The sequence below is a fragment of the Brassica oleracea genome, chromosome C4 (genome assembly GCF_000695525.1).
Source record: "Brassica oleracea var. oleracea cultivar TO1000 chromosome C4, BOL, whole genome shotgun sequence".
Classification (NCBI taxonomy): Eukaryota; Viridiplantae; Streptophyta; class Magnoliopsida; order Brassicales; family Brassicaceae; genus Brassica; species Brassica oleracea.
In genome coordinates this window covers 4,407,559-4,422,297 of record NC_027751.1, presented here as the reverse complement: position 1 = coordinate 4,422,297, position 14,739 = coordinate 4,407,559, and the positions used below count along the sequence as shown (strand labels likewise).

The 14,739-nt window shown below is 33.6% G+C and overlaps 3 protein-coding genes across 4 annotated transcripts in view; 1 reads left to right on the top strand and 2 right to left on the bottom strand.

Moving 5' to 3' along the window:
• The window catches only part of LOC106337895 (elongation factor 1-delta 1-like), a 9,834-nt gene extending 6,832 nt beyond the window's left edge, over positions 1-3,002 (bottom strand). Inside the window, exons 1-6 of the mRNA XM_013776997.1 lie at positions 2,920-3,002; positions 1,756-1,872; positions 1,556-1,634; positions 1,354-1,466; positions 774-892; positions 593-678 (exon numbers count right to left, since the gene is read on the bottom strand). Of these exons, the coding sequence (XP_013632451.1) occupies positions 593-678; positions 774-892; positions 1,354-1,466; positions 1,556-1,634; positions 1,756-1,872; positions 2,920-3,002 (597 nt within the window). The remainder of the gene's footprint in view (positions 1-592; positions 679-773; positions 893-1,353; positions 1,467-1,555; positions 1,635-1,755; positions 1,873-2,919) is intronic.
• Positions 3,003-4,818: 1,816 nt separating this feature from the next.
• On the top strand, positions 4,819-5,298 carry LOC106337894 (putative B3 domain-containing protein At4g03170). The gene has a single exon (XM_013776996.1). The coding sequence runs from the start codon at positions 4,819-4,821 to the stop codon at positions 5,296-5,298; it is 480 nt and encodes a 159-aa protein (XP_013632450.1).
• A 1,686-nt stretch (positions 5,299-6,984) lies between these two features.
• LOC106339477 (serine/threonine-protein kinase ppk15) lies at positions 6,985-9,562 on the bottom strand. 2 transcript variants are annotated; one of them, XM_013778299.1, is made up of 6 exons: positions 9,078-9,562; positions 8,470-8,986; positions 7,980-8,259; positions 7,528-7,914; positions 7,309-7,452; positions 6,985-7,220 (listed from the first exon to the last, which is right to left on the bottom strand). In XM_013778299.1, the coding sequence occupies exons 1-6, from the start codon at positions 9,331-9,333 to the stop codon at positions 7,041-7,043; spliced, it is 1,764 nt and encodes a 587-aa protein (XP_013633753.1). In that variant the 5' UTR covers positions 9,334-9,562; the 3' UTR covers positions 6,985-7,040. The 2 variants fall into 2 exon arrangements, with proteins under 2 accessions (XP_013633753.1, XP_013633754.1); XM_013778300.1 differs by lacking the exon at positions 6,985-7,220 and having other exon boundaries at positions 7,349-7,452; positions 7,533-7,914.
• Positions 9,563-14,739: the final 5,177 nt, after the last annotated feature.

The window sequence follows — 14,739 nt, the reverse complement described above, 5'->3', positions numbered from 1 at the left end:
TATGACTTTTTAAAAATATGTTTTCCAATTTCATATTTTGTTTTAAAATTTAAATTATTTTAAATTCTGAATATTAAATATAAATTAAAATCTATTATATACTAATTAATAATAATATAATAAGAAACGATGTAAACTCCTCGTAAACATTACATGGAGTTTACATCGAATGTTTACGAGTGATTAACATCGAAATATTTACGAGGATTTTACATCGAAATATTTACGAGGGATTTACAACGAAAGTATTTACGTTTGCTTTACATCGAAATAATTACGTGGGCTTTACGACGAAGTCTTACATGGCGTTTACGACGAATCCTTTTCCTGCGCTTTACGAGGAATATATTTTGTCGTAAACGTAATGAGTCGTTTACGACGAAACCTCCGTTACGACGGACGTTTAACAACGAAACGTCTTTCGACGTTAATTCGTCGTAACACCCCGTTTACGACGAATTTACAACAAATATTGCCCTAGTAAAAAATATGTTTTCTTGTAGTGACATATTCTGTTTAAGCCGAGAGTTTGACAGCTCTGGACATACGGATGATTCATTATTTGCTCTTTGAAAATGGTGTTGAAACCTACTCTGCGTCCAAGATGAACAAGGTGTCCAACAGCTGTGCACTCGATCCCCAACAACTTGATTCCATAGCCAACTGAGAGAAGCTTTGCTGTAGTAAATAATGAGAGACTTCAGAATAATATAAATAAAACCGCCTGATAATTCAGAAAAATATAGAAAGTGTTAAGAGATTCACTAACTTACATGCTCCCCAAAACAGCCCTGCCACTTGAATGGATCTTACAGTTTCCTCTAGCTTCTTCATGTCGGTCTCTTCATCATTTGGGTTGATAAGAACTAGAGCTGATGATTGGCCATTAAATAAAAATGAGAAGATCCAATGCATATTTATCTAGAGAGTATAAAACAAATTAACTCACATTGATGCAAGCCCGCAGTCTCAACATTGAAACGTCCTAAAAAAGATATATAGTCACCGACGAGTACGTCGAAAACATCAATTTTCTCATTTCTAGGCATGGTGGCTATGATCCGCAACAACTCGACTCCATATCCAACATGGACAAGTTTTGCTAAAATATTTACATAATATTATTAGTATGCCTTTATTTAGAAACATGTTGAAGGTGTTAATGCCAACTCTTACATGCTCCCCAAATCAGTCCTTCCATTTGAATAGTTCTTAGACGTTCCTCTAGCTTCTTCATGTTGGTCTGACAATCCTGCGGTGTGATAACTATTAAAACCGACTCCCAACCTGTCCAAAGAATAAACGATGAGAAGATAATTTAACAAGATGTGTTCAAACCGAAACTTACATATTTTCTTCTTTGTGGAAGTTGCTTTCTCTTCAGCACTTTTCTTTTCCTTTTGGGTATCTTCGCCGATAAGGTCAACATCTTGATCATTATCATTATCAACAACCACAACACCATCCTACCATATGATATATGAACCATATATATAAGAGCCAAACCTATGGTTTCATGAAACCCTTATAGACAAATAAACAATTAATAGAGTACATTAGAATCAGCAACCGCATGTTCTGAGGTAGAGACCAGTCCGTCAATACTGACACCACTCCCTTGAGAAGAGATACCTCTGCATGCAAATAAAAACACTAGTTAGACAATTTTTTTATGGACAAAGTAGTCATTTAAAGGAATGAGAAGCATTTTAATTTAATGGTAAGCCGATATCACCCATATGTGGAGGAACGTACGAGATACCCAACAGAGTCTCAATGTGGTTGTACCAACGAGATACGTTCACATATTGCGATGGTGGATGTTTTGAAAGGGCCGCATAGACGGTGATATCATCCTTTGAAGCCTTGTGACTGTACATATATAGCCGAAAAACAATCGTTATTAGACATCGTAAATATATCAAGTCTGCATGCAACTGATTGTTCCAAAAGCTAAAGGTGAGATAATCTTTTTTTTTTTGTCACAAAACAAATTCATTCATTCAATTAGGTTGGTGGGGGAATTAACTCCACAACCACCTCTTGTTCGAACAGAGCCAGAACATTCTTTGCTATTACATCTGCATTTACGTTTTTTAAACGGGGAATCCATCTAAAGACAGCACTCTCAAAGACCAGCGACATATGTAGTATGTCTTCCACAATTCCATATAGCTCTAGCGGCACTTCTCTCCTGTTGATGGCCTTGATCAATTGGGCAGAATCAGATTCAAATCTTATTGATCTCCTTCCTTGGGTTTGGCAAGCTGTAACCGCATCTCTAAGTGCTAAACCTTCCGCAACCAGTGGCGACGGGATGAAACTGATACCTCTTTTCCCGTAGCTGCTCTGTTCCGGGTTTGTGACGATCCAGCTCAACCCTGCATTATGCGTTGCTGAAGACCAGGCAGCATCCGACTGTGCGACGGAGTCAGTCCGAGCAGTAGGCTCCAATGGTCTTACCAGCACTCGCTTCTCCACTTGAACCTGCGCCCCTTCCCATTCTTTAGCTGCGGTAATGGCTTGAGATAGTACATCAGCTGGATTCCCAGCAAATTTTTCAAATACCCACTTGTTGCGTGCTTTCCACAGGGACCAAAAGATCCATGGGACTAAAGGTGTAGATATGAGACCTGTTGGAGGTAAGCAGCCGAGGGAGTGCATCTCCGCCCAATCCGCTCTCAAATCTGTCAATCCGCTAATGTCAAAGCTTCCTGCAAGTGGGGAGTGATTCCACACTTCTCAAAGGTGAGAGAATCTAATCTATTAATGTTGTGCACTACTATAAAAAAAAAAGGGGGAAAAAGAGTTGTGCAGTACTTCATTGAAAGAGAGGTAAAGTAAGACAACTTGATTAAAAGAAGACATCTTTGAGGCTCTGTGATAAAAATCAAAAAGGGACATGTCTAAGTGTCTAACCCTGTAATGTAATAACGTGTAAGAAGATGCTCGTCGAGCTTCTTCAGTCCAGCATTAGAATTGGGATTAGGAAAGGCCGCCATCGTTTCTGAAGCTCGAATTTTTTTCACTGATATTAAACATGTGAGATCCAATCAACAAAAAAAAGCGATCTAACAAAGACGAAGAAGAAGGCTTTTGTAGATTCACTTAACACTCTACAATAATTCATATGAAAGTCAAGTGTAACATTCCCAACCTAAATGCAGGACCCAAAAAACTAATTCGAAGCAAAAGTTCTAAGAGGCGTGCATTACAATTTAAAATGTGATCAATCTCTATTCCCTACTAGATCAACACAAAAAGAACATCTCTTCTAAAGAAAAGGAAGTTTTAGGTTTAGAAACAAAATATAACACTGAGGAAGCTCGGAGGAGGTCGCGTCAGTGAACAAGGATGAACATCGTTGCTGCTTTCTTTGTATATTCTTCATTTTGTGTGTGTTTTATCTATCTTTGTTTGATATTGAAAAAGTCAGACTGATACTAATTAAAACTGATGATAATGATGATCATTAACAGAAAAACTATGACTGATGATTAGTTCCCGTAAATATAGTGGGAAATCCGCGATTAGGGACACGTTTATCTTCTATATTGACTTTCTTATTTAACATGTTTATCTTTGTAAAAACGTTTAGAACTTCAAAAATTAAAACAACTTGTTTTGCCCAATGTTTAGTATTTGTTCACGAAGGCTTTCGCCATGGGTGAGACAAAAATCATTAGTGGGGCTGTGGGGCGAAATAAGCCCACTTTATAAGAGAAGGAAAAGAGAAGAAGCTTTGCTTTGGAAGAATTTGAGAGCAAGGAAGCACGTCTTCTTATCATGCCAAATAATAACGGTTTAACGAGTGTAAATTTATTTAAGTTCAAAAAAAAAAAACGAGTGTAAATTTATTTCTTATTCTCTTGTCTTTTTTATTTACAAAAATGTTAAAAAGTTTGTACTAATTAACTCGTCATAAACAGCCGATTTCTTGGGCAATGGGGTGAACTAAACAGGCTGTTTTATACAAGGAAACATAATTAATTAACTAAATAGGAAAAATGCTGAAATGGAAAAGAAAATTTAGGTAAAATGCTGAAATGTGAAAACTAAATAGGTAAGATGCTGAAATGAAAAAAAAAAAAACTAAAAAAGGTAACTAAACGAGAAATGAAAATAGTTGAACTGAACTATAACTATTTACCTTTCTCGTTAAGCTAAACTAGATGAAACAAACTATTTATAAAAACATATTTTGCCAATTTGTGTGAAGGTTTTTTCCATCATGGTTTTTATTTAACAATTTTTATTTGTCATATTTTTACTATGAATTATTCATCAACCAGTCTAATAAATTAATCCATCAACTTAAAATAAATTGAGATAATTTACTAATTGATATCATCATCGAACATGATCAATATCTTCTACCTAGATTCGATAATTGTTCAAATCTTTTATGTATAATGAAAATAAGTGACTATATCTCAATGAAAAATAAAATAAAAGGAAGAAAGTCGCATAAAAGTAAGTTTATCTACGAATTAAAAAAAAAATTATTTTATTTATATATTCCTTCTTCGAAGGTGAATATGTAAGCATTCTCACAATAAAAATCAGAGAAAGAAAGAAAAGCCCTAGCAGACTTGTTGCATTCTCAGCTAAAGAGAAACAGAGGAAACGCGAGAGCTCATCATGCCGACTTCAGCAGAGGAAACCACAGATGTTAGAATAACACGACAGGATAAACGAGCTGCTAAAATATTAGTAGCACTAAGCCGAAATAAACGATATCATCCGAGAGAAGGAGATGAAAAAAATTCATCTAATAAAAAGGGTAAAGCTGAAAAGGAGGACAATTCCAAGGAAACCATGATGATTATTAAGGCATGGAACCTAGCTAAGCCCGACCCGGTGGAGAATATACCCAGTCGTGTTGCTAAATTGGTTGATCAATTCAGTCAACCGATAAAGAAGCAGCTTACGGTGAGTGACGTGAAGGAGGATCAACGTAGGCTCATGTTGGGGAAGGATGAAGTGAAAAAAAAGATGCATCCTCTTTTAACAGGTTCTGAGATTAAGCGATTGACAGAAGGGCTTGATGTTACGGTGTATGGACCAGGGAAGGTGTCTAGGACAATGAGGTTCAAGATGTGGAGCAGCACGCCTGTGTTGACTTCGGGATGGAAAGGGTTCGTGGATGCATGTGATCTCAAGGAGCATTGTGATTTTATACATATTTGGATGTTTAGGCGCAGAGAGACTCGTGAGCTTTGCTTCGTTATTGACAAGACTAAGTATTCTACAATAACGAAACCGCTGGCTAAGGAGATCTCGGACCAAATTAATTAGGGTTTTCATGAGTTGTTTGTGTTTTTTTCTTCTTTATTTTTTTGGTAGTGGAAAGATAGATACAAAAGTGGTTTTTAGGGTTATCAACTTATAATTAGTGTCCTTTCACGAGGATTTGATTGTGGCTACCTTTCAAGATTCTAGTTATAGTTTTTGTGTATGCTACTAATTATGGTGTGTTTTTGTTATCTACGAAGAGAAAATTTACAAAAAAATGTGTTAGTATGGGAGTTTTAGATTCTTTTTGTTCTCGCCATGAGCCGTGAGGTCATGGAGACCAAATATTATAAAGCATAAAAATACATGGTTGACAACTGACAAGTCCAGTAGATAGAGCGGGTCACATTTTGGCATTGATTTTTCATTCAGGAAAGTGAGATTATTTGCACACGAACAAATGCAATTAATTTTTTCTTTTGTTCAAATGCAATTTAATAAAGTGACTTAAAGACCAATAAAAATTTGTTATGTAAGAAAAAACCTTGGTTGATGATATGCACTAGCTCGTACCAATCCAGCTTCAGTACTGTGTACGTAAATTAGCAGGTAGACTAGACGTCTCATACGCATTTACTAATGTCCAGATCTCAGACTACTTTATTAAGAAACACTACCAATAGCTACTTTCTTAATTGAGTTTCCTCGTATATGCTTCCTATAGAAAGACCATGTGCAACATATTGGCAACACTCAGATAAGAGTGCATCTCATCAACCAAGGTTTTTTCTTACATAACAAATGTTTATTGGTCTTTAAGTCACTTAATTTAATTGCATTTTATTTCTAAATAAATAAGAAATTACGTTAACTGTTAATATTCAGGACATGCAATAATATATCTAGCTGACCAGATAGTTAAGAAAACATATCGTATATCAATTAACATACTCAAAATAAAATTTCATGCCATGCTATAATGTCAAACTTTTTAGTCAAAAGAGATCAAATAAAAAATAATGTCAAACTTTTCTAATCATATATTTTCTAAGTCATATATTTAAAACTTACCCATTTATATAAGACGATAGCATTCTTAAGAATATAAACAAAATTTAATTTCTGTCAGCATATTTTTTTTATTATTTGGTTTTTAATCTATACACAGTAGCATTACTAGCATACCTAAATTATTATTACGACATAAATAAAAAATTTCATCAATATTCTTTTTTTTCTTTTGCAGCACATCACTTTCGTATTATATACCTTTGACATTTTGCAATGCATATAGTCCATAAAATGATATGCAAAAAGAAACTACTAATTATTGCTTTGTTAGTATGTGTTTTTTGTTAGTATCTATTTCTTATGATATTTATCAAAAAATATATTTCTTATGATATGTATTACGGTATATGCTACATTGGAAGTTTGTTCTAACTACCACAACCCATTATTGGCATTTGGTACAGAGAGTAGAAACAATGAATGATGTATCCTATTTTGTCATTATAGTATTAACATCATGGTCGTTGGTCCAATATTTAGTTTTTTTTTAAGTTTGGATCTATAGACCAACCAAACATATATTTTATTTACAATGTGAAATTAATGTAAACAGTTCTATACACAATTAATCACACAATTACAAAACAAAAACACAATCAAAATCAAAATCAAAATCAAAATCAAAATCAAAATCAAAACCAAAATCAAAATCAAGATCAAGAAAAGAAAAACAGAACAGAAACAAAGAATCAGACAGAACAAGGCAACACAAGAAGCCAATAAAAACTCAAAAATCAATTGTAAGAAGAAGAAGAGAGCCAAGGGTGGTTAAGTGCCTCAAGAGCTGTTGGACGTCTCAATGGATTGATCTCAAGTAGACTTCTTACAAAATCCAAGAACAGTTCATCACTAACATGTAACTGATCTTCCAAGCAAGACTCTTCTGTGATTATGTATTCAACCTCATTGCTCTCCTATAACACCAACACAACAACCATAATGAATCAGATTCTAGCAACAACGCCTTACTTCTTACAGTTAAATCAAGATAAAAAAAAATACCTCGTTTAAGTGGTAAATATCAAACTCTTTGGTGAAGTACTTATCCGTCTCTTGACCTTTCTCTAGCATCTCCGTTTCTATAGGACCTAAAACCGCAACAATCCGAGCCAATATCATCGCTACTGCTTCATTTGGAAACAGAACCTGAAAAACAAATGAATTCTTGCTATTACTAGTTTCTGTATATAGACAAAGCTTATAATGGTAACTAGATTGTACCTCACCAGAGCAAAGCTCTGCTAAAATACACCCAAGAGACCATAAATCAATCTTCTCATCATATGGAAGTCCAAGAATCACTTCAGGAGCTCTATAGGAACGTGATTGTACATACAAGGACAAGTTGTCAGAGTGGAAACAACTGCTTCCAAGATCAATGATTTTCACTTCGCATTTCTTGTAACTCTTTATAAGTATATTCTCTGGCTTGAGATCACAATGTATGATTCCTAGTCCATGAAGGAACACAAGAGCATCCATACACTGTTTCGTTATAACCTGAAGTCTGCTTAAATTAAAGTATGGTTCTCCTCCGGATTCTTGGTTGAATTTCTGGAACTCATATAAGTTTGCTCTGAGAAGTTCACAGACGATAAACAGATGTTCCTGTTTACAGATTCTCAAGCATTAGAGACTTCTTATGAACAAGAATGTATTTTAAGATCTCTTACTTGGTGGTAGAAGTAATCATACAGGCGCAAGATGTGATGTTCATCAGCAGGGTCATGCTTATTGACATGTTTTAGGAGTTTGATCTCGTCTAAACTCTGATCAAAGAAATCTTTGTCGTTCTTGATAATCTTGAGGCAGACATCGACACCGTTGTGTAGATCTTGAGCCTGAACCACCTTGCTAAATGCAGCTGAGCCAATGTATTCAGTAATGTAGTACCTTCCTCCAATCACTGAGTTCAGCACAATCGGTAGATCCTTGTTCTCTTCGAACCCCGTCCTGTAAACAACACCACAACATACCATTACACATTTCGTTTCAGGACCGGTCTTGAGATTTTGAGTCTATAAAAATTTCGTACAGGTTTATATAAATTTTTTTTTTTTATAAATTTGGAAGCCTATATATATATAAATTTTTCAGGCCATAGGCCAATGACCTGTCCTGATTCCATCACATTACACCACTTCAAAGAAAGTATCATCATACCTATTTTTCCAGTGAATGATTCTAAGATCAAACACTTCATACTCCTCTTCTTCAAGATCATGAACAACATTAACCTCTTCATCTATTACATCCACTTGATCACCGGCCTTCAAATCATCATTGTCTTTTGCATCTTCTTCTTCTTCGAGTTGAGCGGTTTTATCATCCAAACCAATGTAGTCATCCTCAAGATTCTTAATAAGAAAAGACTTATCTAAGTAATCAAGACTTGTTTCAGTCTGAGATCCTTCTGATGTATCGTAGACGCCAAGCTTGTTCTCGAATTGGTTATCAGTGATGAACTTATCCTGTGTAGTTGCAAGGCAGATGAAGAAATCAGATTCTCTAAACGCAGGAGACATGAACTCTTCTTCTTCTTCTTCTTCATCTTCTGTCTCTTCCTTGTTGTTGGTCTGGGAGTAAAACTCACTCCACTCAGGGTAAGTACGAGCCGTACCAAACTGAGACTGTGATTCAGATGATGATGATGAACCATCTCCATACGGATTCACAAAACCTGCATTTGAGCTTCCACGTGTTGCAATCAGATCAAGAATCAAGAATCAAGAAACGGAGCAGGTTTCGAATCAAGATTTGGTCAAACTTACCGGAAGAAGAGCAGAAGCCGGAAGTGGAAGAGTCCAAGCTGACAAACTCGTCGTCGGAAGAAGAAGACTTCGACCCGTTATCGCCGGAATCTTCTACGGTGGTTCTGATCGGCGGGGGAATCGGAAAGAGAAACTTCTCGAAGTCGAAAGAAGCGAGCTGGTTCTTCTCGTTGATATCGTCTCTCAGAGCAGACTCAGCCTCCGTTAAGCCGTTACGTCGGAGAAACTGAAGCACAGATTCAACATCCACCGCCATGGACTACCGTCACGAGAGTTCTTAACGCGAGACACGGCGGAGAGAGAGAGAGAGAGAAGAGAAGAAAGTTGCAAAGTCACGTGATTGAGAACAGAGTAGAACACATTGATGTTAAGCTTCAAGTCTCTCGCATGTTCTCTTATGATTAATCTAGAGTTAGGATTAAGTCTCTGATCTTCTTCTTCTTCTTTCTACTAGTGCTTCTTCTCTCTGTTTGGCTGTGTAGGACCGAAGCTAACAATAACAACAGACATGGTGGTGTTATGTCTTTTTTACCGGTTTGGTTTCAACGTCGATGTTTTTTTCTCTCACTTTCACCTTACTGACGTGTACTAATAGTTATTCGCCACGTGTAAATATATGTATTTTTTTACTTTATTTTTAATGAATGAACCGACGGAATTATTAACATTTTATTTTGTCTTGTATTAGAACAAAATCGAATTCAAAAGTTTAATAAAATAATGAATAAAGGAGAATCTTGCAGATGATCGTTATTATTTTACGAAAAAAATCTAAAACGTCCACTATGCTTATTTTTTAATTTTTTATTTGTTAGATCGAATCTATTAATCGTACAGTATTCTCACCTTTCCTAACCTCATTTTTTTCTGTGGAGTTTTCAATGTTACAACTAGTTGTTGATGAGGCGTGACAAATTAATGTTTACACGGAGATGAGTTCTTATAAAGATATGGTCAACTTGGGGAGATGAAGAAATCTTATCATATAGGTTTTGTAATAAAATCAACCAAGCGTTTTGTGGCAAGTGATTTTGTCCATGTTTTATTCCTCATCTTAGACTTTGATTAGAGAACACATTTTGTTTGAATGTGGAATTAGAGAACACATTTTGTTTGAATGTGGAATCGTATTCGGTGTTCCGTTTGACCACTAAAAGTTTTTAAGCATGTATTAATAATACATATCCGACATGGACCTATGACTATTCTTTATAAAAATAAAATACATCTTTATATATAGTATTTCAAACCATGCAATAAGAGATTTTTTTTTTTGGCTTTAAATTTTTACCCATGCCTTTTTAGTACTATACATAAATCGAACTTTGTGGTAGTAGAGGACCTAGAGGCCAATAGGTAAAGCATGATATAGAGAAAAAGTTGACAGCTAAAAGGCAAGCTGCAAATCCGTGGAACGAGATACTCATTATTTACTTATACTAATCTTATTTTTAGGTTATGAATAATTAGTTGTTCCGGCAAACATAGACAATAGGTTATAGATGAAACCCATAACAAACATTTGAGTGTTCATGAATACTCATAATAGCAGTATAAATACAAAATATTTAAAGCTGAGGATCCTTGAGGACGACGACAACAACAAAACTATAGCTGGGCCAGACTATAGTATTTTAGAATCCGTTTTAACTATTTATTCAAATTAGGAAACTAAAGAGTAACGGTTTAGTACAGTTTTAAACTACATACACTGTATATCCTCAAAACCAAATGATTTCGGTTAAATAGGGTTGGAAACTTGGAGTAGACGGTAATCCTTAAATATTAAAACTAAATAAGAGGCATGTTAGATAAAAGTATAAAACTAATAACTAAGTCAAACCAATAAAGTATTTGAAAATCTAAGTTGTTTGCATGGGCCCTAGGACAAAAAAAAAACATACGAAAGAAATGCTCGTCCAACCCTAATATATGCTTTCAACGATAGCCATTTGATTTTGGAGTAATCTATATCTTAGGTTTACTTATTATTTTATCAGTACCCGCACCATAGTAAATTAGTAAGTAATCACAATGGATCGTGTAAGTCATAATCTATTTGCGTTAAATCGAAGATAATTAATGCCAAACGATAAGTTCATTTTATAAATTATTGTGTGTGAAGCCAAGCGTATCAGTTTCTCTATTTATAAACGCTATTTGTCTCGAACTATACAATTTTTTTAAAGGATAAAAGTTACTATTATTTTCTCCGATGTGAAACTGGCTCAAAGGATCCAAACTATGCTCAGAAGACTTACATAAATGATAAATCTTGAGACTAGAGCCAACAACTGAAATTTTAAGTAATAAAACTAAAGAGAAAACTATAAGAACAAAGGATTTGGTACAACGTCCATGTGGTGGGTGGACTAATCATGGTTTTACTAGCAGCTCTATAGTAAATAATCATAATTATTAAATATATTTGCTATCATGAATATGAACCCCACCGACTCCAATTATTTTGTTTTCTCATCAAAGCCACTAGTGTGACCTAAAATCAGCTTTTCCACGTGACCACATTTTAAGGATATTCTTTTCCGGCTGAGAATTTAGGATCATCGCTGTTTGGAAATTAATTATTCATCATAGATTTTCAAGTACGGTAATGAGATTTTTTTGTAGTACCTAGACAATGTTGAGTTTCAATTCAGTAGTACTAGTTCTAAGTCTTGAGAGTATTTGTGAATAAAAAATTGTTACAAAAATGGTATGAACCAACTGTAGATGTAGTGAGCATTACTGACTCAAGTCACTCAACTCATAACAACTGATGGTAAAAGTAATCTGTACATTTGAACATAGTTGTCGAGTAAAATTAACGGGTGATTTATAACAATTGCCTTTAACACAAAGATTATAAACATTTACCCACCACCAAAATGTGAGTTATGACTTATGAAGTAAGGAGTGGAGACTTTCATCGGAATTTAATTTAACACATGGTCCCAATCTTTACTGATTTAAACGTATTTGAAGTTGGTACTAGATTTTGATCCATGCATAGAAAGCGCATATTTATTTTTGAAATTAAATAATTTTTTTAATATAATTTATATAAAATAATATATAAATTTGAGTACATTTACCCGAACGCACTAAACCGTACCAAACTGAAAACAAAAATTCAAAATTAAGCTGAATTTCATAAATAACCAAACATATCATATATTTTTGGAACCGAAAATAGAAACCGAACTGAGAACCAAATGAGTACTTAAATTTATAAAATACAAATTATATACCTACAAATATTAATTATATTTAATTTCTAAATAACCAAATATCCTAAAAATACTATTTATAAACCAAATTATGCAAAAATTAATGACTCGAATATTTTTATTCAAATAATTAATAGTTAATTATTCATCCTATATATTTTTTCAAACAACCTAAACTACCCGATTTAAAGCGCAAGATATTTTACATTTGTGAAAATTCAATAAAACGTATCATATGCATTGTTAGAATTTGTAAAGTAACTAAACATGTTCTATTTAAACCAGTTTTTTTTTTACTAGTTCCATTTAATCTCCAACCCGTATAGATCCATTTGATATTTTTTTATGATAAGATTAATCATTTAGTTCATATATAAAATTGTAAGATCAAATCTTAATAATTGATTGCATGTACTTTATTAAATTAATGTTTCATAGTTGAATAGTTGACATTAAGGCTTTTAGTTTCCAATTCTTAATCATTTAAAATTTTATACTATTAATGGAACTATATGTGGTAATGATCATGTCATGTGTAAACATGTTTGAATAATCTTTCCTATATTCATGAGAATTTATTGTCAGAGCAATTATATAATAGATTATGAGAGAATAATAAATGAGTTCAATTAAATTAAGTAAAATATTTATATAGTTAGAGAAATATAAGGTAAGACCAAAAAAATAGTTAAGTCTAAGAAATAATCTAACAACATTGTTTAAGTAGATTTGTTTTAAAAATTCTTTCCTTTTAATAGTGTAGATGGTTGTTGGAAAATGCATAAGTATGTCAAACAGAAATATCGTCAATTTAAAGGTTCCAGGGAATTAAACATATAACAATTCTTTCAAAAAAAAATCCATAGTAATTTAATTAAGAATCCTAAATCAATAAATATGTCCACAGATCACAACTAAGCAAGAATTCAAACATTTTTCATACAGGTATTTTAAATTATAAAATTCGAGATTTTTGGAGGATGTAAATATTATTATGTCTGTTCTACACAAAACATTGCTTTCAATTTTTTATTATTTTTTCAGAAATAATATCGTCTTATATTTTTAATGCATAACTTTGTTTAAACTAATTTTTCAAATGTATCCCTAATAATATTAGATAAAATTTTAGTACTATAGAGATTAACATGTTTTATTAATACGTTTGGAAAATTCAAGAATGATGGGGGTGATTGGTTGGACGGTAGAAGGTGACTTTATCTTTAATTTTCATTTACAGCTTTAGAAACAATCAATCATGTATTATATTAGTTTTTAAAGTTACAGCCAAAAATTAAAGTTACAGTAAAAAAAACTATAAAAATCTTATTTTCTAAAACTCCATCATTTTAGTTGTATGAAATTGCAAAAGTACATCCCTTAAAACTAAATAAAAAAATCATATGTACTAAATTTTAAAATAATTTTTCTACGGTTTCAGTCCAATCAATCACCCCAAATATTTTATGCAAAGAAAGGAGTAAAAAGAATTAACAGAAAAAGTTATTTATGTTTTTAAAGGGTTAATTAAGGAGATTTTAAAAGTTTTACTGATAAAAAAAGGTACAATAATGTTGACAAATAATATTTTAATTTTAATTTTCTTTTGTTAAGTAATGGATTATCTAAAACGACTTTATATATATTAAGAATATGATGTCAGATAGAATTTGAGAATATGGAAACTTAAAATATTCTAGTTTGAAATTGATTCTCTGTATTGCCGACATTTGATCAAACTCTACAAGGATATTATTGACCAGCTTTTCTGAAGACACATGTCTCACGTTACTTGAATAGGACGAGTCAACGGACATGAAAATTCCACTATGACTTTTTCCTCTCAAAGAAAAAACAGTTTGCTGTTGATTTAGATGTAGAGTTGTCAGACGGGTTGACCCGCTGTCCAGCTGGACAGTCTCGCGGCGGGTTCATCAACATATCAGACCGTGCGGGTTGGCCCGTGGCGGGTTGCGGCCTGAGAATGTTTGTGCAAGCCCTCCCCGCTTCATTCACGTTTTTGGCTAGTTGACCCCCGGGTCTGCTACACTTAACATGTTTACGCAATGCAAAGATAACAGAGGTTTATGTAAGAAGTCATTTTCCATATTCAAAGGGAATGCAGTAAAAGAAAACATTCTTACTGTTGATGTTCTTTGCAATGAAGGTTTTGCTGCATTTCTTTTGTAAAATCGAGATACAACGAAAACACAAGGCACAAAGTAATTCCAAGAATTCGTATATCTTTTATTAGAAATCTTTTACACAATCTCTTACAGATTTGTTTGATCCGAATTACACAACTCGACACGGATCGATTTCTAACACATCCAACTTGCTTGACTCAACACCTGTTGATCAAGTCTACCAATTCACTTAGTTATAAAACCCCAAAACCCTTTGTGTTTTTCTCTGAGAATTACAACGTAAAAGCT

Coding starts and splice junctions, on each gene's coding strand:
- LOC106337894 (XM_013776996.1), top strand. CDS start 4,819: ATGATGATTATTAAGGCATGGAACCTAGCTAAGCCCGACCCGGTGGAG.
- LOC106339477 (XM_013778299.1), bottom strand. CDS start 9,333: ATGGCGGTGGATGTTGAATCTGTGCTTCAGTTTCTCCGACGTAACGGC. Junction 8,260..8,469: donor ATCATTCACTGGAAAAATAG/GTATGATGATAC, acceptor TGTTGTTTACAG/GACGGGGTTCGAAGAGAACA. Junction 7,453..7,527: donor CAGAGCTTTGCTCTGGTGAG/GTACAATCTAGT, acceptor TTTGTTTTTCAG/GTTCTGTTTCCAAATGAAGC.